This window comes from Pieris napi, chromosome 16 (genome assembly GCF_905475465.1).
Source record: "Pieris napi chromosome 16, ilPieNapi1.2, whole genome shotgun sequence".
Classification (NCBI taxonomy): domain Eukaryota; kingdom Metazoa; phylum Arthropoda; class Insecta; order Lepidoptera; family Pieridae; genus Pieris; species Pieris napi.
Genome location: NC_062249.1, coordinates 6,734,713 through 6,754,910, shown reverse-complemented (window position 1 = coordinate 6,754,910; position 20,198 = coordinate 6,734,713). Strand labels below are relative to the sequence as shown.

The 20,198-nt window shown below is 32.9% G+C and overlaps 1 protein-coding gene across 7 annotated transcripts in view; it reads right to left on the bottom strand.

The window, feature by feature from the left end:
* The window catches only part of LOC125057046 (ankyrin-2-like), a 62,139-nt gene that overhangs the window by 10,990 nt on the left and 30,951 nt on the right, over window positions 1-20,198 (bottom strand). For 5 of the 7 annotated variants that reach the window (XM_047660479.1, XM_047660476.1, XM_047660478.1 and 2 more), the window contains exons 24-47: window positions 19,948-20,108; window positions 19,321-19,446; window positions 18,940-19,028; window positions 16,039-16,246; window positions 15,264-15,290; window positions 13,944-14,103; window positions 12,998-13,163; window positions 12,377-12,589; window positions 11,705-11,835; window positions 10,862-11,031; window positions 10,349-10,489; window positions 9,446-9,619; window positions 9,045-9,208; window positions 7,873-8,973; window positions 7,616-7,798; window positions 7,078-7,317; window positions 6,094-6,880; window positions 5,820-6,029; window positions 5,518-5,641; window positions 3,590-5,436; window positions 3,270-3,406; window positions 1,039-2,140; window positions 569-685; window positions 139-234 (exon numbers count right to left, since the gene is read on the bottom strand). In XM_047660479.1, coding sequence (XP_047516435.1) covers window positions 139-234; window positions 569-685; window positions 1,039-2,140; window positions 3,270-3,406; window positions 3,590-5,436; window positions 5,518-5,641; window positions 5,820-6,029; window positions 6,094-6,880; window positions 7,078-7,317; window positions 7,616-7,798; window positions 7,873-8,973; window positions 9,045-9,208; window positions 9,446-9,619; window positions 10,349-10,489; window positions 10,862-11,031; window positions 11,705-11,835; window positions 12,377-12,589; window positions 12,998-13,163; window positions 13,944-14,103; window positions 15,264-15,290; window positions 16,039-16,246; window positions 18,940-19,028; window positions 19,321-19,446; window positions 19,948-20,108 — 7,874 coding nt within the window. The remainder of the gene's footprint in view (window positions 1-138; window positions 235-568; window positions 686-1,038; window positions 2,141-3,269; window positions 3,407-3,589; window positions 5,437-5,517; window positions 5,642-5,819; window positions 6,030-6,093; window positions 6,881-7,077; window positions 7,318-7,615; window positions 7,799-7,872; window positions 8,974-9,044; window positions 9,209-9,445; window positions 9,620-10,348; window positions 10,490-10,861; window positions 11,032-11,704; window positions 11,836-12,376; window positions 12,590-12,997; window positions 13,164-13,943; window positions 14,104-15,263; window positions 15,291-16,038; window positions 16,247-18,939; window positions 19,029-19,320; window positions 19,447-19,947; window positions 20,109-20,198) is intronic. The other 2 variants (XM_047660480.1, XM_047660482.1) reach the window with 1 other exon arrangement.

The window sequence follows — 20,198 nt, the reverse complement described above, 5'->3', positions numbered from 1 at the left end:
GCCGAATATTAGCGCCATCAAGGGGTAATCAACAAACCCAAATAAATCTATTATTTACCGCAGAACTTGCATTTTACGTGTAAAATATATATGTTTTATTTCCAGCTTTACTACTTATATACTTTTTTTTTAACTAACCGCTTTGATGAGCGTCTGTTTCACTAATAAAACTATCTCCGCCAGAGGACGCTCTCGGTGACTGTCTACTTGCATCCAGGTACGTCGTCTCCGAACCTGAAAATGTATAGTATTTTTTTTAACATAAGGAAATGTACTTATTATTAATTCTAAAAAACCAATATTTTTAGACAAAGCGATGTTTTTCTTTACTTTAAGGTATAGTTATGCTGTGTAAATATACGAAGCCGACTCACTAATCCGACAAAAAACGATTTATGAAGTCGATTAAAAAAGTAAAATCTCTTTTCATATTAGTTTCAGCTATTATCGACATACTGTCCGATAAATCTCTTATCGCTTCACTCCTGAAAGATCCAAACCAAAAGAGAAACGAGCAGTGAAGCACACACAAAGAAAAGAACTCTTACTTTTAGAAACTAGAACTCACCTGCTAGTTGTAGCCCGGATTGCTTGTCGCCAGAACTTTCACCAGCTTTCGCTTTATCACGAATTGTAAGATCCACAGGAGATGGCGGTGGAGTCTTTGATAGTTTTGATACAAGGTCTAAAAAGTTTTAATTATAGAATAAAAATTGAACAAACAAGCAAAATGCACCGTAAAAATAACCTAGTATCCTAAACAAAGGGTTTTTACTGTGGGTAAGACTCATAATGCAAAAGATTAAATTTGTTAGGTTACAACGACCGTGAATTATTTCAATAGTTTTATCCGCGGAAGAGATGTTTGGAGAGCTATTTTTCTCATATTGGACGATTTTTTTTGTACTTTATTTTATAATAAGTTTCATTGGAAATTGAGTTTGTCTAATGAGTCTATTTATCATAAAAATAATCAGTAAAATTGAAGAAGAAAACCCAAACTCCATACGAAAAATAAGATATTTTCTCGTTACTAACCATGTGCTACATGACTTGAATCAATCCTTATCAACGCACCCTGCGCTGATATATCTTCAAGAAGGTTTGAACATCTCCTGTTTAATTCTTTCATATCTCTCATTTCAGTTTCCTCATCAATAGTAGACTCATCGATATCTTGTTCATGAACTTCTATTAGTGCATCTTCAGCACCGGCTATTTTTACACGTTTGTCTGTTTCTTTACTTGTGACTTTGTCTATAGTAACTTTCGATGATGTCACTTTTATATCTGATACTATATCAGTCTTAGATTGACTAAATGCCTGCTCAGATGACCACGATATATCCTTACTTTGTTCAGATGTATCTATTGTTTTTGTTTTATCAAACTTATCTTCATATTCACTAAAGAACCTGCTAGTTTCATGTGAGGAACTTGATGTTTGTTGTGCAAATTTAGACGCTGATTTGTCGTCATCTGTTTCTTTGCTAACCCCGTCTGATGCATCAGACGCCAATGTCTTAGAAATATCCAAGGATGAATGATCTTCTGAAAACGTTTTCTCGTCAATAGAACGAGTTTCTTTAACGCTATCTATTGAAGCTTTCGAGAAATCTTTGGTTAAATCAACAGTTGAGTCTTTAGATAATTCATTTGTTGCAAAATCTCTGGAGGTATCTTTGCTATCAATGGATGATTTGGAGTAATCTTTTGTTAATTCTAAAGACTTTTTCGATAAGTCAGGAGTTGCACGGTCATCAAATTGGTCTTCAGTTCTATAATCATCTTTGTGATCAAGAGACGTTTTAGAAGAGTCCTTCATTAAGTCGGCACCACTTAATTTAGAAAAATCGGCAGATGTACCGTCTTCTACAACCGACTTTAGTTCTTCATCCGAAGATTTCGTTAATGTAGACACAACAGTGGTTACAGACGATTCTGTTGTCGATTTAGAAACCAAATCAGATCTCAGGATACTATCTACAAAATGAGTTTTTTTCACAAATTTTTCTTGTGTTTTGTCTTCTGTTTGATCTTTGAACTGACTAGCACTTGGACCATCAGGTTTTCTACACAATTTGTCTTCTTCATAAGTTAATGGATCTTCAATATCTCTCCCTTCCTCGAAAAATTCGCTCTAGAAAAACAATACAAGTATGTATAAATATCTGTTAACAAATATACATTTACTAACTCAGGTTATGTGATTTTATATTTGAATTAAGAAACAAAACTATTCTATAATAACGTCGTGTATATTTCATAATCAACTCGACAATCCTTTCACGGCATACACTTAATAGTAACAAATTAACTAAAGTCATAGCTCAAAAAACGATGTAATATTCATTACGATGCACGATTGTACCACCAAGGAGTTATTTACTTATACAATATCGTTAGTCTATGCGAACTATAATTTGACTCAACTGTAGCCGCATCATCTTTCAGCGGGGGAACAAAATCTGCGAAATTCATAGCAGAAAATAATTGTGCAAACGCTTTGTTAGTAACTTAACGAGCGTTGTGGAATTGAAAATTACATTTGTTGAGTTCCATTCGCGTGTCGATGTTAATGATTTTGGTAATACTAATACAGTTCTGCTTCTATTAGCATTTCTTCTTTATTCTAATAACATTGTAAGATACACAGGAGAACCATGAGTGTTACATAATCACATTGTTTCTCATTCTACACATACCAAGAAAAATAAATATACGCAGAAAGCTGTGCATACGATACCTACCAGATATAATAATTAAATTAATTTGTCATTGTTGATATCATTGTGTATATATATTCACAGGTATTAAAGCCATTATCAATGGCTCCTGGGGTATGTATAGGGCCACCAGTTGATTAGGGATAGTCAATCGCGTGCACCACGACTTGAAAATGTTGCAAAGGCCAGGGCTGCACTGGTATTTACATTACGGATTTTAAATCTTCGCAGATGTCTGTTTCCATTGACTAAGTAAAGATTTCGGCGCTGCCACGTGAGTTGCAAAACAGCGAAGCACGAAATGAATTTTCTTTGGTATTTTAGGGCTAGTATAGTATACTGAAATAATTTCTATTGCGGAATTTACATGGGCTATGTTGTCAGAAGTACCTATGACTTGGCTGGAGTATTCGCTTTTTTGCCGGACGAGGAATAGTGTTGCAATGGTAATAATAAAGCGTTTAAACTTACACCAGCATTTCTATTGCAAATGATTGTTCCTTTTTACAGGTAAAGCAAATTTCAATATAAATCCTTACGTACCTCTTTTTCAGGAAAGTCATCAGCATCATCTAGAGAGTCAGTTTTAACCTTCCTAATATCAAAACTAGTAGCGATAATTTTACCTTCCATATCAGATGTCGGTTCTATAATCTCTAATACCTTTGCTTTATCCATATCTAAAATAAAAGATAAAATTATGTGGATACTTCAATGAACTAATTTATTGCTAAATACATTTATTTACGTAAAATAAGCAATATTATTATTTTTATTTATTATAATAATTAACGATATGAGGCTGCTATTGGTTGAAAAACAGTTACAATCGGCGTTGTAAATGATAAAAAATACTTTCAAACCTGATTCAGAGTCTGTATAAATTTGTTCTTCCACTTCATCTGGGGAGCTTTGTACAGAAAAAGTTCGAGCATGTTTCTTTTTAGGTAAAATAACTATTTCACCACTATCCTTTGATAAAGATTTCATCAATGCTGGCCTTTCTTTTATAATTTTGCATTCTTCTATTATAATACCCTTATGCAATTTTTCCCGTACTTCAATACCTGTTTTTTCTTTAATTTTTTTGAGGTCATCAGTAGAACATTCTTTTGTAGTTTCTGTAATTTCTTGTGGAGATGATTCATCTTTCTCAAATACTGCCTCTTCAGAAGACAAGTCAACTTCTTCAGAAGCCTGCTTAATAATAATTTCAATATTATCCGCCATTTCCTTCATCGCAGAATCAGATTTTTTTAGTTCCCCAGTAGATTTATGTTCGATAAATTTGGTAATTTTCTTTGATTTTGAGTATTCTTCCTCTGCTTCTATTTCAGATTCTGCTATTCGTTCGAGAGATATAGCAGGGCTGATACAAGAATGTCGCCGTTCATCTTTTTGAGGAACTTTTGCGTCGTAACTTCTTTTTTCTGTTTCTGTCACATCTTTGCTTTTAACGTCTTTTTCAATTGTAGGACTCCGACTTGCAGCTGCTGCTATTGTTCCCTTTTGTAAGATATCATCAATTACTGGCTTGATTTGTTCTTTACAAATTTCCGGAATATCATCAATAGGTAAATCTTTAGGTATAAACTGTTTTGTTTCTTTTATATCACCCATAGCTTCTGCGATTTCAAGTTTACTAAGAGTATCAGTTCTTATCTTAGTTACATCAAATTTAGGTTCAATGACATGTGCTCTCTTTTGTTTAATTTCGTCAAAATTATCTGTAAATTTACTATCCACAACAATGTCACTGTAAGATTTTGATGTTAATTCTTCAGTATATATTTTAGATTGTATACTCTCCGAAACTTTAGTTGAAGTGGTTTGGTTGCCATCAGGATATTGAACAACTTCTGTTATTGTTGTCTTTTGTATTTCTTCACTAGATGGCAATTTTGTAAGTTCTACTGTTGTAGTAGTTGTTATTTGCTCACCGGTTTCACCTGTTTTAATATCTACTTCAGTATGAGTAGACTGAGCCTCAGTATCTTTTTCCATTTTAAGGGTTTTTTGTTTTTCGAATTCCGGTTTTCTTAACACTGATACTGTACTAAACATTTGTTCTTGTGAGGTGATAGACTCCGTTACTTTAGTAGAAACAGATTCTTCACCAGAAGGATGTTTAGTTGTTTCCGTTATAGTAGTCCGGACTATGTCATCTCCTGAAGCTGTTTTAATTTTTTTAACTGTAGTAGTAATAGTTATATTTTCTCCTGCTTCGCCAATCTTTGTATCTACATGCGTATCAATACTTTCATGTTTTCTTTCTAACTTTTCATCCTCTATTTCTACAGACTGTAAGTTACTTGTCATAAATTGTTCTTGTTCCTTTGTAGATTTCAAAACATTCTCTGAAACCTTGGTAGTTATAGTTTCTTGGCCAGATGGATATTTAGTATTTTCTGTTACAGTTACTTTTGTAGTTTTGTCTCCAGTTTCTGACATAATCACTTCGGTAACCGTAGTAGTCGTTATTTTTTCACCTTCTGCTCCAATGTTTATTTCTGTTTGGGTAGAAGTGTCTGTATCTGTTGCTTTAGCAATAGGAATCAATTTATCTAAGGATTTTTCAGATGTTGCATGGCATTCATCTTTTGAAACAATTGTAACATCTTGCGACTGTTTACTTGTACTAATAGTGCTTTCATGCAGTTGTTCCTCTCGTTCTTTTGCCAAGAATTGACTAGTAATTTTTTTATCCAAACTGGAAAAAGAAAAGAAATGTTAAAAAACAATGAGTAAATCTAAACCGCGTATATCGCAGCGCTGCTTTAAACTTTCTGACCTTATTTCTTCTATATGCGGAAGTTTATGTACATAATCTGCAACATGATCTTCAGGAAAAGCTTCAACATCATCTAAGGAATCACCATGTATTAATTTGGATAGTTTTGGCATTTCTTCTTTACCTAAAAAATTAAAATGCTGATTATAGAAAAATTATGTTTCAGTTATTACATTGTGGCTTAATTATATTAAATCTTATTTTATTATTTAAGTATTAATCATATAACGGATATTAATGCTTGGTATTAATTATGTATGTAATATAGTCAACAATGATAAATTGGGTGTACAGTGATTTACCTAGTGACTTTTTGCTTTCGATGTCTTTTAAATCCATTTTGTCTTTTATGTCAAGGTGTGTACCCTGTGTTCCGATATCATCCTCTGACTCCTCAAAGGTATAATCTCTCGATTCTGTCAGGCTACGAGCGTCAGATGGTCGTTTTTCTTCTAACCGGAGTTCAGTCACTGACCCAGATTCTGCTGATGCTACAGACTGACGCTTAGTATCTAAAATTTAAAAAACAATTAAACACATTGTCGCACTATTTTTTTGTCTCTAATATGTACTTACCAAGATCTGCAATATCTTCCTTAAGTTCCACTTTTGTACTTTCAAAGTCTTTTATAATATCTTTCACAGATTTCGTAGTCTCTTTTTCTAGAATTTGTTCACGTTCTTTATGATCTTCTGAAGATGACTTTTTGTCAGTTACAGCATCTTCTGAACTTATTTTATCTGAAATTCCTTCCGATGATTTTCTATCAGACATTTCAATTTCTCGGCTACTTTCTGAAGAAATTTTATCAGATACTTCATCTTTTTCAAATGATTTGTCAATTTCTTCGGCTTCAGTGACAACTATTTGAAATTCTTGTTTTAGTTTCATTGGTTCCGAATCAGTCATCAAATCACTTAATTTTGATATTGAAACAGATTCAGTTCTTGAATGTCTTTTAGGGGTCATTTTTTTAAATACAACATCTACTTCTTTTTCTTCACTAGTGCTTGAACTTTGCTTGTCTGAATCTAATGGTTTAGGGTCGATTCTCATGGAGGTAAAACCTACACTTTCCTCAAACTTCTCATCTCCGAATCCACTACCTGAATCTGCTGTTTCTTCGTATTCTGCCCTCTCATCAAAGTCAGATGAAGAAACTTTGGCTTTCATATCAGACTGGTCTGATTTTAATGATTCGGCCTCTGAATGGCGCCGCGAATCAGTGTGTTCAGAGTCCTCTAATGAGTCTGAATAAATACGTTTTGAGAAGAAACATTCTTGAACTGAGTCGTCTTCTGGAACGGTTTCTATAAACTGCCGTGCCTTGGCACTAATAACAGGCGATTCTTTAGGAGGAATCTACAACAATAATTAATTTTAGCATATGTTTATCTTACATATTTACTTGTGCCTAAGATAATTTAAAAAATAAATACAATGTGCATAGTATCAATTATAACCCTGAATCAAGCAATTTATGGGCTATTTATTATATATATTTTTAAGTTAAACTTATATTGGGAAATCTACACCTACTATTTAATGTTGTCGGTTACCTTAACAGCCTCTTTATGTTCCATTGAAACAACCTGTGTTTGTGAAGTGTATTGAGTTTCATACAGCAAAAATTCTTGCGTTTGCAAGCGAGCTGATTCTATTGTTTCTGAAGTAATTTCTTCTGGTTCCTCAACCTTCTCAAGAGATGGCTTATGAGCAGGACTCATACCAATTTGATCCTCTAAATCCGAAAATTGTGAGCTTTCGTCTAGTGAATCGCTTCTATGTTTAGAGTAAACCTATAAGATTCAAGTTTGTAATAAGTGTCGAATAGATAAATAACGTATGTTTTTGTACATTGTGATGTCTTGTTTGCAGGCAACGAAAAAGTCGTTATACAAAACGCTTGCCGTGTTCACAATATATAATTAAGGCGGTGCAATTTTTTATGTATGTAGATGTCTGTTGTGATCTTAGCACTAAATTTGAGTTTGTTGGGTAAAAACAATAAGTAACCTACTGTGAATCATCCATGTTTTGAAGAAAAGATGTGATTGAGTAGGAAAAAAGATTTTATTTTATTCATATGTTTCCTACCTTAGACTCAGTCTGTGAAATGAAGCTAACATCTTTTTCAGTACTTTGCTGTAAATCAGCCAACGAATCCTGTTTTTCAACAGCAGATGCTTTGTGATCTTCTGGTCCTTCAGAATCTCCAGAGTCTGTTTTAGTCTTACTTATTTCAGACTTAAAACTTGTAACGGATTGCTGAGTATCAGCCTAGACAAATAAAGTTACATATTTATACAAAAAATATTATTAATGAATATATCTAATAAAAAATATCAAAATACCTTCTTTTTGCTTTCATCTACTGATACATCCTTTTCTTCAAACGTTTCTGTAATTTCTTCTTCACTAACTTTACTTCTTAACTCATCAGTAAGTTGCTTTTCAATTTTTCCTTTAATAGAAATAAGTGGCTTATCATCATTATCGTCCTTTCTGTCATGATCCTTATCTAGTTTATCTTTCAATCCTGTCTTTTTATCAAATATTTGTTTACTCATGTCAACTTTTTTTAATTTATCTTTTTCGGCTTTAATTGTTGTTTGAGATTCTGTCTCTGTTTCAGAATCAGTGGATTTTTTCAAAAATTCACTGTCTTCTTCTGATGATACTTGTACTATTGTTGAATCGGTTCTTGTTGATTTTGTAAAGGCTTTAGATTTATCTTCTATGATTACTTTTGAGTCAAACCTTTGTATGGTTTCTTTAACTGATTTTACAGTCTCAACTTCTTTTGAAGAGATTTCAGTTTTTTGAGTCTCTTGTTTTTCCGTTTCTAATTGTTTTGCTTGCTCTCGAACAAACTCATGTGTGTATTCAATATTTTGATCATGCTCCATTGTGTGTTTTTTGAGAGCTTCTTTTGTTAATTTTACTGTCTGACTCGCATCAACTTGTGGTTCTTTTATTATTTTCGTCTCGAATACACTTATTTTATCCCTTAATGTGGCTTCAGCTACATCCTTCTCCTCTACAAGCTCAGGTGATTTTTCGCCATCGTCCAATTTTTCTTCCACTCTAGCTCTATCTATTTCTTTTTGAGAAATTATTTCTTTCGTTACAGTTTCTTTGGTTTCTGACGTCTTTGTTTCAGTGGTTTCAGTAGTTAAGGATTTTTTAGGAGTTATAATAATATTGGAGAAATCTCCCGATGGAAATCGCATCGATTCATTGCGCATGTGCCTTTGTAAATGTTTTGGTGTTGGTTTTGACGGTGATGATGGGTCAAACTTTTTAAACGGCTCTGTTTTAAATTCCTTGACTTCTTCTTTCTTTTCAGTTATGATTTCTTTGCCAGTTTCGGTTTCTTGATGTTCCTGCGCATCAGTAGTTTCTGGCGAAGTTTTTGAACGAGTTCTTTCTAATTTAGGTTCCTTATCTTTTACCTGTTAAAGATAATGTTAGTATAACTATAGCAGAATGACATATAAAGCGTAAACAATAAAATGTTACCTACCTGTTGTTCTATGTCATGGAATTTTTTTATGTCTGGTTTTATTTGAGTTTTAATTTCAATTATCTCCTCGCGAATTTCTTTCTTTTGCTTAGATGCTGGTACTTTACTAGAACTTAATTTTTTTGTTATTTGCTGTTTTCTCTCAGCGACACTACGTTTTACATCTGTAAGTATTTATGTTTATGCATTTGATTACTCACAAACATATAAACCTATTAAGATATAAAAATTAAATGTTTTACTTAAAAAAATCATAAAAATATTTAAATATCCAAAATAAAATATGAAACATAATAATTAAACTTTAACTTAAAAAAATTAGGAAAAAAACTTACACAAAGTTTGAACTGAACCACTTTCCTTAAATTGGAAAGAGTAATTAGTAACGGAGATTTGAATACCTTCATCTTCACTTTCTTCACTTGGTGTAGGTGTTCTTTCAACTTCACTCTTATCCACGAATGATTTTTCTTCCGGTGAATATTTCGCTTCGTCTTGATCCATGTCCTCTGTATGTGTACGCTCAGATATTTGACTGTCATCCATGATGTCTTTTAGTTTGTTGTCCTCTTCAGCTTTATCAAAATTGAATAAGTAATTAAGTGTCTTAATGGTTTAATAATTACTATAATGGCTTGGCACTGTATTATACCGTGAATAATTTAAAACGCAAATGTTGCTCTATCAACTACTTAAAAATTAGTTATTTATCATAAGAATGAAACCATACTATAAAAATTTCCTTTCGTTTATTTAGACACTATAAATTAAAGTAAGACACGAATATTTACGCCAGTAAGTTTGATTAACGGATGTGCATCAATGCGTGACACGATTCAATGCATTTTTCTTAGTGCGCAATTAATGGGAAAATTTGAGGAAAACTATTAAGAAACAGATGTAAAGGTCGAGTTCAATATAAAGAAGAAGAAAGGTTGTTAGAAAGGAGCGCCATTAGTCCTTTTAACATATACATATCATATTATATCAATATTTGTTCAACGTGAAACATTTTTTTTATTAGTATCATTATTTTTTTTTAGATTTTAGTTTTGCATGTGATTTTATATATTTTTTAATAATTTATTCACGTGTGCTTCAACCTCGTAGGTATTTTTGATTTTCCAAAAAAAATTGGGTTGCCTGGCAGAAATCGCATCTTTAAGCGATAAGGCCGCCCGTTGCCTAATAATGAAACCTGTTTTTTTGTATGTATGTTTGAGGTGAAAATAAAAAAATAATTTTTGTAAGAGCAAAATTATATTTGCAGAATATTCGAAATAGTACAGGTATATGTGAAATACCTCTATATGCCTCTATTTCTTCTGACTCCTGTCTCTCTTGGTAAATATTACGTTGAATTCTTCGCTCGTTAATTCCTTCTGAATGTGATGCGATTATGTCGTCTCTGCCTATACGGCATAGAGCCAATTCTAATGAATTATCTGTAAATAAAATAAATAAGATATATTATTTGTTTCATCAAATTCCATTTTTAGTGTCATTAAAACCAAAGTTTTATTTAAAATTAAGAAAAAACATTTACATCGAAAACGTTCTAAATCCTTTAGAGTAATTTTTTTTTAATTTATTTTTTCAAATCCAATACGCAAAGCATTGTAGCATTTTAAAAGTATGCCTAATTTAGAAATAATACAAAAAAAACATAATCCATATTTTGCATCATTGCCATATAATATGAAAATTTTAAATTTTAAATATAATATACATAAATGACATCTACAATTTGTAATCTTCTTAGATTTTCCATAACTATTATGGAAAAGAATCTAAATTATAACAATTTTTTGTATTACCTAGGGCTTTGGTCCCAGATTGAGTCTTCCACAATTTGAGCATAAGTTGCGCCTGCTCAGATGTAGTGATACGTTTTGCCTGTATCTGATTAACAGTGGCAACACTTACACCCAATTCATACGCAAGTGCCACCCAATCCTTACCCAGGAGATTACATATGTCTTCTAATCTGTAATGTAATAAAAACACAATTTTTAACCAAAACCTTACCTCATGTGTGTGAAAATTTGTGGCCTCGCAACACTGACAGTTTACCGCCGAAATATAAATATAAATTAGCGCCCATTGTATTGAATTCAAGTATTAAAATTTCCATACACAGTTCGTACTGTTAATCCCCTTAAAGGTACTTTTTCATACTGAATGAATGTTTAATGTTGCGAAGTGGCAGGAGGTTAATAAAGCTTAGGTTTCCTAGAAAAACGGTGCCGTTCCTAGAATAACGGCCAGCTTTACTTTTTAACATAATGCAAAAAAACACATTTTCGCTCGTCCAAGTCACGTTTCCACTTATTGTACTAATTAAATATGGGCACCGCTAAACATTCTCTAGAAAACCTACTCCGATGTTATTTATAGACAACGTATGGGTGACGTCACCCGACGTTACATTACGGCCGTTAGATAACGGCATCGCTTTTCTAGGAAACCGTAGCTTAAAGGCTAAATATTAATCAATCTGATATCTTGTAAAGTTGAACAAGGATCTTTGGAAGTTTCCAATTTTATTTTAAGTAATATTTTTAAACGATGCATATAAAATATTTATCTATCTGAAGTTAAGTAATAATAATCATTTATAGTTGAAGAAACTATACTTTTTTTGTATTTTCAGAAAATACCTTGGATCACTAAGCCGTTGTCGCCATATCCTCTCCTGTTCCTCAGTACGACGAGGCAAATTGTCAGATTGTACTGGAGATATTCGCTCGGCTGGTATGTCGTCAGGAGCCATTATGTTTAATACTGCGATCTAAAAACCAAATTATTTATTTATAAAAAAAATAATTCATGTGACGTTGGAACATAAATTGGTTACAATTCCTCCGTCCACCGAAGCGTCAACATTCATTACAGTAATATTTTAATACTGTTAACAAAATTAACTTCCTGACTGAATCAGAAAGTATTAAACAATCGTAGACATATTCGTTACGTATATAAAAAATGATGAAATAATTATAAGATATAAGTTCTGATATGAAATCGCGCTGCTGTAAATATTATTTTTTTACCGTGAAACATTTAAAATGTCAGGGAATGTTATGATAGAGTTAATTAAGTTAAATAACCGTTGATTAATATTATTGCTTTGGTTAATCATTGAGATTTCTTCTTTTACTTTTAAAAAGCATATTTTATTTTAATTTGTTTTGTTATCATTTAATTGTTCAATAGTTTGGAGTTCTTACTTAATGAATAAAAGTATGAATCTTGTGACGACCAATCAGAGCAGAGCAAATGCCTCAACGTTATTTAAACAGATGTTGAAAAATATGTGGATTAAAAGTTACCGGTGTCGGCGAAGGTTCTCCTTTAGGCACCTTCGGGTCCCTCATGAACTGGCATCGGCAAATAGGCTCTAGGTCTTGGGTCTTGATCATCACTGGGAAAGCTAATCTGTTCTCTCGGAACGCTCTGAATGGTATTGAGAGCTGCTCCCCAGATTTTGCTACTGGTACCAGATTTCCACCAAATTCTAGGTATATAGATTTACCTTCGTGAACCTGGAATTCAATTAGATTTATGTGAGCCTTATTTTGATTGGCTAATTTTAACTAAATGGTATATTATACACGAAGTTACGAAGATGTGCATATATTTAAGTTTACCTTTTATGATCATCACTGCATCGCGTAATATAGACAAAGACATTTTTATTACGTAGTCATTTGTTTTATTCATTGGTTTGTATAATTTAATAAGCAAAAGTAGAAAGTATCCAAATAAAACTTCAGTAACGTTCAGTACTTTGTAGTCAGTGAGAAAAATTATTAAAATTGTTTTATGTATACTGAAATATTCCTATGAAATATGTGTATGCGATAATCCCATTTATTTTCTCCTAAATTATCACTTTACAATATTGGAGTACATCATATAAAATACCTATAGGTTTATTTTAAATTGTTTACCTCTACATCCCGACTCTTCGCGACTTGGATGAACCGTTCAATCCTTTCCAATGCCTTGTCCTCTTTGTCATCTGTGACGCAGAACAATCGTAGTTGAGCCTGTGTTTCATCCGTACGTTTCGCGTACACTACGAAACGGGCCATAAATGGTACGTGAATTGCCTCCCTAGGAAGAAAAAAAAATTTAATTTCATGTTTATACAGAGTGAAAGCAGAAATAATATAGTGGTTTATTTCGAATAAGAACGTAATTTATAACATATCGTCACCCAATTTCCAAGCAATAAGCAAGCTAGAAAGGAATTCCTAAAGATTGTATGGACAGAAATATACTCGTAGATAAAGTTCTTAAAACACTATAAAACAATCATATAAATCTGGTAAAGTAGGGTCAGAAATTGCCCGACTAAGCTTTTCTTAGAAACCTAAAAACTAATAAATATAGTTTAAAAAAACTATAAAACTATAAAGCACGCAAAGCGTGGGTTGCTCGATAGACGAAAAATATGGCACAGAGCACCCCACGCTTTTTCACAATAATACCAGTATTTTTCGTTCATTACCATTTTCAGCCTAAATTAGGAATAATTTTTCACTTTTTAGTTTGATGTGCTTTAAAAGCGTGTTTTATAGTTTTTTTTTAACTATATTTATTTTCCACTTTTTAGTCCTAGCAGCAATACGTGTTGACTCAATTTAATTGTATTGCTTTGTGGACTTAAAAAAAATTTCATTGCTTTTACGAGATAAACCTATGAAATTATTATATTGTCGCTGATTCTTTATAAGTGTACAAAGTTTGAATTAAATCTGTCCGTTTAAAGTGGGTCAAAATCGAGTCCGAAGGAGTCGGTTACATACATACATACATACATACATACATAAATACAGGTGAAGCTAATATAAAGCGTGTAAAAAAATCTAAATAAGTTCGAAAATACTTTACCTGTATAATTCCGTAGCCATTTTAGTAGCATCCTCAACATGTCTGCAATCAATTAGCCAGTATCTAGCTGATACTGTGGTTGTGAATGAGACGCAATCATTCACGAAAGTCAGCGGCGTGTTCTCGGTAACATCCTCCCAATGAGCGCGGTTCGTTCCTCCTATTTATAAACGTATCATGAAAGTTCCATAAAATAATCAACATGCGTAAAAATGTAATCACATTCCAAAAAAACTTTACTCTAAAAGTATCAGTAATGGCTACTTTATTGTATTTATACGACATATTCGACTTCTATTTTGTGAGTTATAGAAATTACTTGTCACAACTATTAAAATTAAGGCATTAACCAGCGGTCAAAACGCCTTTGTTTCAATCATAAGTGCCCATTAAACATGCATTATCTACATCAAGTATTTTACTGTACAATAGAACTATTTAAGTAATATTGTCGAGTGTTCGTAAATTGTGACTTGTACTTCATAATCTTTCTCGTAACAAAATATGATAGGTCAGAAATCAGGTTGAAAGGTTAAATTAAATAAAAGTTCCAAAACGGCCCGTAGCAAACACACAACAAGCAAGGACATACCACAGAAAAAAAACATACCGTTTTCAGTCTTTGTCATGAAAAGTGAATTAAATGTGACACACTCGTATGGTAAAACCTGTTAAGCAACGTGCTGTATTTTCAAAATAATAAATGATTCAATTTGATCAATAAATTTGGCAGTTTTTCGAAAAACAGATCTCTCGAAGGACACTGTAAAACAAAAAGTAACATCCAATCGGCGTGCGTCATTTGATCGTGAATAAAATGACAAAAGAATACAACAAAAATAGAAATGATGAAAGAAAGAACAGAACTGATAGGCCGTTTTGGAAAAGAATTTGACAACTTTAAGCAAATCAATATAATCGGTAACACTGACAGAGATGTAATGAAGATGATAGTGATTTTACGAAGAGTAACTCGAATCCCCTGAACAAAACTAAGATGTGCTTAGGTTACAGTGTGCCAAAGAAATTTCCACTGAAACCTTTCCTAAATCAAAAATACGTGAATCGAAGTGCTCGATCAAAACTTTGTTTATGGTACAGAGTGACTGTGAGTTTAAAAAGCCAGAACTTCAGCCCGTGCAAAGAATGTAACAAAAGCAATAATGGAAAAAAGCATTCAAGAGTGATAGAGGAAAACAGTTGACAGTTATACTCAATAGAGTACAACTATCAATAGGTGAGAATAAATAAAAAGGTCAAATTAATATAAAAGTGAAACTGATTGATTTGGATTTGTATCTGTATAGGTCTAGTTTTTACCTTCGAGAGATCTTTTGCGAAATACCCCTGTTGGTGCGCGCCGAAAAGGTGGCAGCGTATTAATTTACGCCACACACGGTGAGCGTGCAACACACACAAACACGAGAACAAAGACAATGTAGACACGCACAAAACGCACACATAGGGTCACCCCTTAGCTGCTTTGTGTATTTGCTATAAGCGCAATTATGAATCCCTAGCCCTTATCAGTGTTTCAGAGTATAATTTTTGGTCAAATCTAAACTATTCATAGAACATGCTGATCCCATCGCCTCGATAAATGGGATATCTCTAATTCAGATTTGAGAGTCTCTACACTATCGTTAATTTTCATACTTTAAAAATAATCGAACTATAGGTATATTCGTACGATCTATCGGCTACCAATATTTCGAATTTACTAACAACTGATCAAAGGAGATTATCTACATTACCTTAGCGGTGTTGTAATGGAATATTTTTTCTAGCAAATGCGAGCCCTTACTTACCTTACGCAAAGCTTAAATTGTAAATTTAGCATAAACAAGCCATACTCCATTGCAACACTTCAAAATACTGTATTAGCTGACGGAAGTTAAATATAATAATCAAAAGCGGTTTTCTTAAATTAAGTTATTCCTAAAAAAGGTCTAAAGTTCACAAACTCGGTAACCAGACTTGTCTTAAACGGTAGTTTATTAAAACATGGTCCATTCTATTGATATTCAATGTAAAACACGCTTTTAAAGAATTATACTTGAAAACTTCTGGGAATGGTTAAAAATGGAAAATGTACCTGATATGGAGCAAAGAAGCCTCAATGTTGGCGCTGATGATGTACTGTATTGATTGGTCATGCCCTGAGTATGCGGCCTTGGAGCTGGCATACTAAGAGTTATAGCTTTGTGGAACTTTCTGCGGCGAGGCTCTACTGTTACTACAGGAGAAACTGCTACGCCTCGTCCCAAAAGTTTCGCGGTAAGTTCCGAATCAATTATCTGAGCCTGTAATTGCGAATGAAAATCCCTTAGCTTTTTATCATGCATAATCACTACATAGTATAAAACAAAGTCGCTTTCTCTGTCCCTATATCCCTATGTATGCTTAAATCTTTAAAACTACGCAACGGATTTTGATGCGGTAGTAGTAGGTAGCTTTTTTAGTAGATAGAGTGATTAAAGAGGAAGGTTTATATGTATAATAACATCCATTAAATGGTGGAGAAATACTGTTATTTTTGAGATTTCTAATGTGATGTCGTAAATAATTACATTTTTTCCGCTTACATTGCAAACGCAGGCTGAACTCTACGAGATATATCAAAATATCGAAATTAAACGCGTGCGGGCCACAGGCAGTAATGAATACATCAAAACTACTGGATATAGAGGCTATATATTTTATACCCGTGCGAAGCCGGGGCGGGTCGCTAGTAGTAATATAATGGTGAAGTGACAAATGCGAACTATTTTTTTTAATTTAGTATTCTGAATCTATTTTGATATAAAGATTACAAGAACTTAGAATAGGACTATATAGGATAGAATTTTATCGATGAATAAGTATAGTGTGAATCACTAAAGACCAAACAATGCATGCAGGGCTAAAATAAATTTTCACTTACCTTAACTGCAAATAATATGAATAGTTTTATTAATAGTGTTGAATGGGTAAGGGTGCATGATAAAGCATATGAAAATATGAAATCACAGCTAAAGCAAAGAAAAACATTTTCTCACACATGCTTAGTTGCATATGCTAAAGCGCTAAAAATGCAAAGAAATATTTACATGCAAATCTCATTTGGTCTTTAGGGAATACACAAACAGTTTTATTAAGCGCACATTACCCAATAAATTTAGCATAAACCTTAAAAATACATACATTTACTGAATACAATCAATTGGCAAACAATTCTTCATTAGTTTACAATATCAATGTGATTCAATCCATTCTTATTTTTAATTTTAAAATTACATGCTTAGCCTAAAGACCAAAAAACAAATCATTCACGTCAAACGATGTGTGAGAAAAATCTGGACCAACGTGATTTCATATATTTCATCGCTTCAATTAAAAGATATTTACATTTTATTACGTTTATTCGTTCCTACATTCTTTACTAAATTTATTGGGTACATGTGTTAATCATATTTATTTTATAGACAAATTACAATATTTAAAGTTATTTAACTTATTCCAATCGATATAAGATCGTCCGTTTTACGTCACGTTACGTTACACATTATTACTTTAATGTTGTTAGTAGCTACATATGTAACTATAATTTGTCTACACTATAATTAAAATAAATATCCGATATGTTCTATACTTATTCTTAAATCAAATAATACTGAGATTTTGGTTCTCTTAACCATTATATCAAATCTACGTACACACAAGTTCGCGATTGTAAAAACCACGTGCCAATCAATTTGTGAGAAAATATTTTACAAATTATATTTGAACAAAAATTTCATAACACCGAAATACCACAAATTCGAAATAAATCTATTAAGTAACGGTCAAGACACGTATTCGTTGTAAGCGTACAAAACTCTCGACAGACGTAAGTAACTTGGATTTAATAATATATTATTACTGCACAGCCAGCACTTCCTACAAAGTGCGAAAAACATCGCGATATTTCATGTGTACGCTAACTGCGTACGAGACGAATACGTGTCCGTTAGGGTAACACTTTAATTGCTCAAGCGCGAATCTAGAACTGTGTCATGACAGATATAACATGTCGATTAAGGAATTGAGGTCAATATTGTCCTTAATTCTGCTGACGTTATTTTATTAACATCTTGTTTTAATATCTTCGGCGGACTTGTCATTTGTCTATGGTGAGCCGTTTCCAACTCGCGCTTGGACGTTTTCTATGACACAAACAGTTTCGAGGGCTGAACCCGCGCTTGCAAAAACAGCTGAATTCCTATACTTTATTGTCTTTGTTTACAATCATAAAAAGCATTAGAAGCGGACTTTAATATTCTAATTTTACATTATTACTATTCGATTGTAAAAATAAGACCAAAAATGGTAGTTGATTTGGCATCCATATTTGTACTCTTGTTCGAGTTATAGTAAAATTATAGTCTTAGCATTTAGTAAAAGGATCATTTAAATATCTTAAACGGCGATTAAATAATACATCTGGCAAATGAAACACATACTATGATAAAATATAAATTTTCGTTTGAACACGAATATAATAATTTCTTATACTATGGTAACTATAAGTATTCGATACATTTTCATAAGTACGGATAATATTATACCGACTTAGCCGGTTAGGTAATAATACTGATCGTTTTTGACTCCTATTTTAATTTACCGCAACTGAATAACAACAAAACAACCTAACATAGCCAATAATGTATGAAATATGTTTGACCATAATTAAATCAGACAGGCAAATAAAACTGTTTATGTACTAAGAAGTAAATAATTTGTTATTTACGATAGTTACATCGAAAATATTTGGATGAAATGTTAACGTTTAACATGTTACAAACCTCACGATAATTGTCAAAATACAATACATTCCAAGTAACGCTATTAAAATAGGAGTCTTAACTTAACTCTACTACCAAATCAAAGAGAACCGTTTCTTCTTCGACACATTATTAACAGTTATTTTCTTAAGATTCTTATCCTTAACACCTGAGCGAGGCTTAAAGAGGTTTACCTGTAGGCCAACTTTGATTTTCTTTGTGAGAGCCCCTTGTGGGAACACCGCTTGTACTTGTGGTACTACTGAGCTTGAAACCATGCCGCCTAGAAACAAAATGTATGTTAAAAAAATCTGACTCATAATTAGAAACACATTACAACAACAAACAACAACAAGGCGAAATGATTGTGATTTCAAAGAGAATAAAATGGATAAGCAGTTATTATAATTAAGCAGTTTTCAAAAAATCTGAATTGTCGAAGAGGTAATTCTGATCACGTGGACTAATTGAAATAATTACAATGCCACCACCCATGTCAGTCGACCCGTATGCTCGATAATAATCATTATGTGGAATGTAGAATAGTGTATATATAAACGTGCATCTGTACGTACCTTCCGGCCCAATTGCGTGCACCTCTTGTCGTATACGCGATATAACGGCAAAGTACTGTGGGAAGTCGTGAGTTAAAATACGCGTCACTCTAGCTGCTTCCCAACTCTTTTCTTCCTCGCTTGTATCTAAAATAAATGAGTATATTAGTTAAAATAATTAAAAAATGCAGACTACATAAACTTTTTAAATTGTCTAAAAATGGCTTAACGAAGCACAGTAAATAATTATTGTGAAGTCATTCGACGACAAAGTCCAGTTTTGATGTGGCTCGCTATGCTCAATGTAAAAAACCGAATAAATACCGTAATCGTAAATAAAGTAACGAGGTAAGGTTATTTTTTTTAAAAAAGACAATTCACACCAATTGACCTAGTGGGACTAGTGCTAAGCTGGTGAAGCTTGTGTTATGGGTACTAGGCAACGGATAGACATATATATTATAGATAGATAGAAATATAAATACATATTTAAACATCCAAGACCTAAGCACAACACCAAATGTTCATCACATCGATGTTCGTCTCAGCCGGGGATGGAACCGGGGACCCATGGATTCGCAGTCAGGGGTACTAACCACTAGACCAATGAGTCGCCAAATAGGGTTATACCTGCACTTTTCTATTTACCTTCAATTTCCAAAGTCTCGTTCAGTATATCTTGTACAACATCATCTGTTGCGTCTGTGTTATGTTCTCTCCAACTACTTCCATTGTCTGAACGAAGAATAACAATCTCCCGTTCCTTGCCTCGGAGGGATGCGTAGTGCGGTACTTCTAGTATAACTGGCCTGGAATAATAGCAAAAAATTATTAACAAAAATTAATAATATAAGGGTTTCATGGGACTGTAGATAATTTTACTTAGGTTATTTTATTTT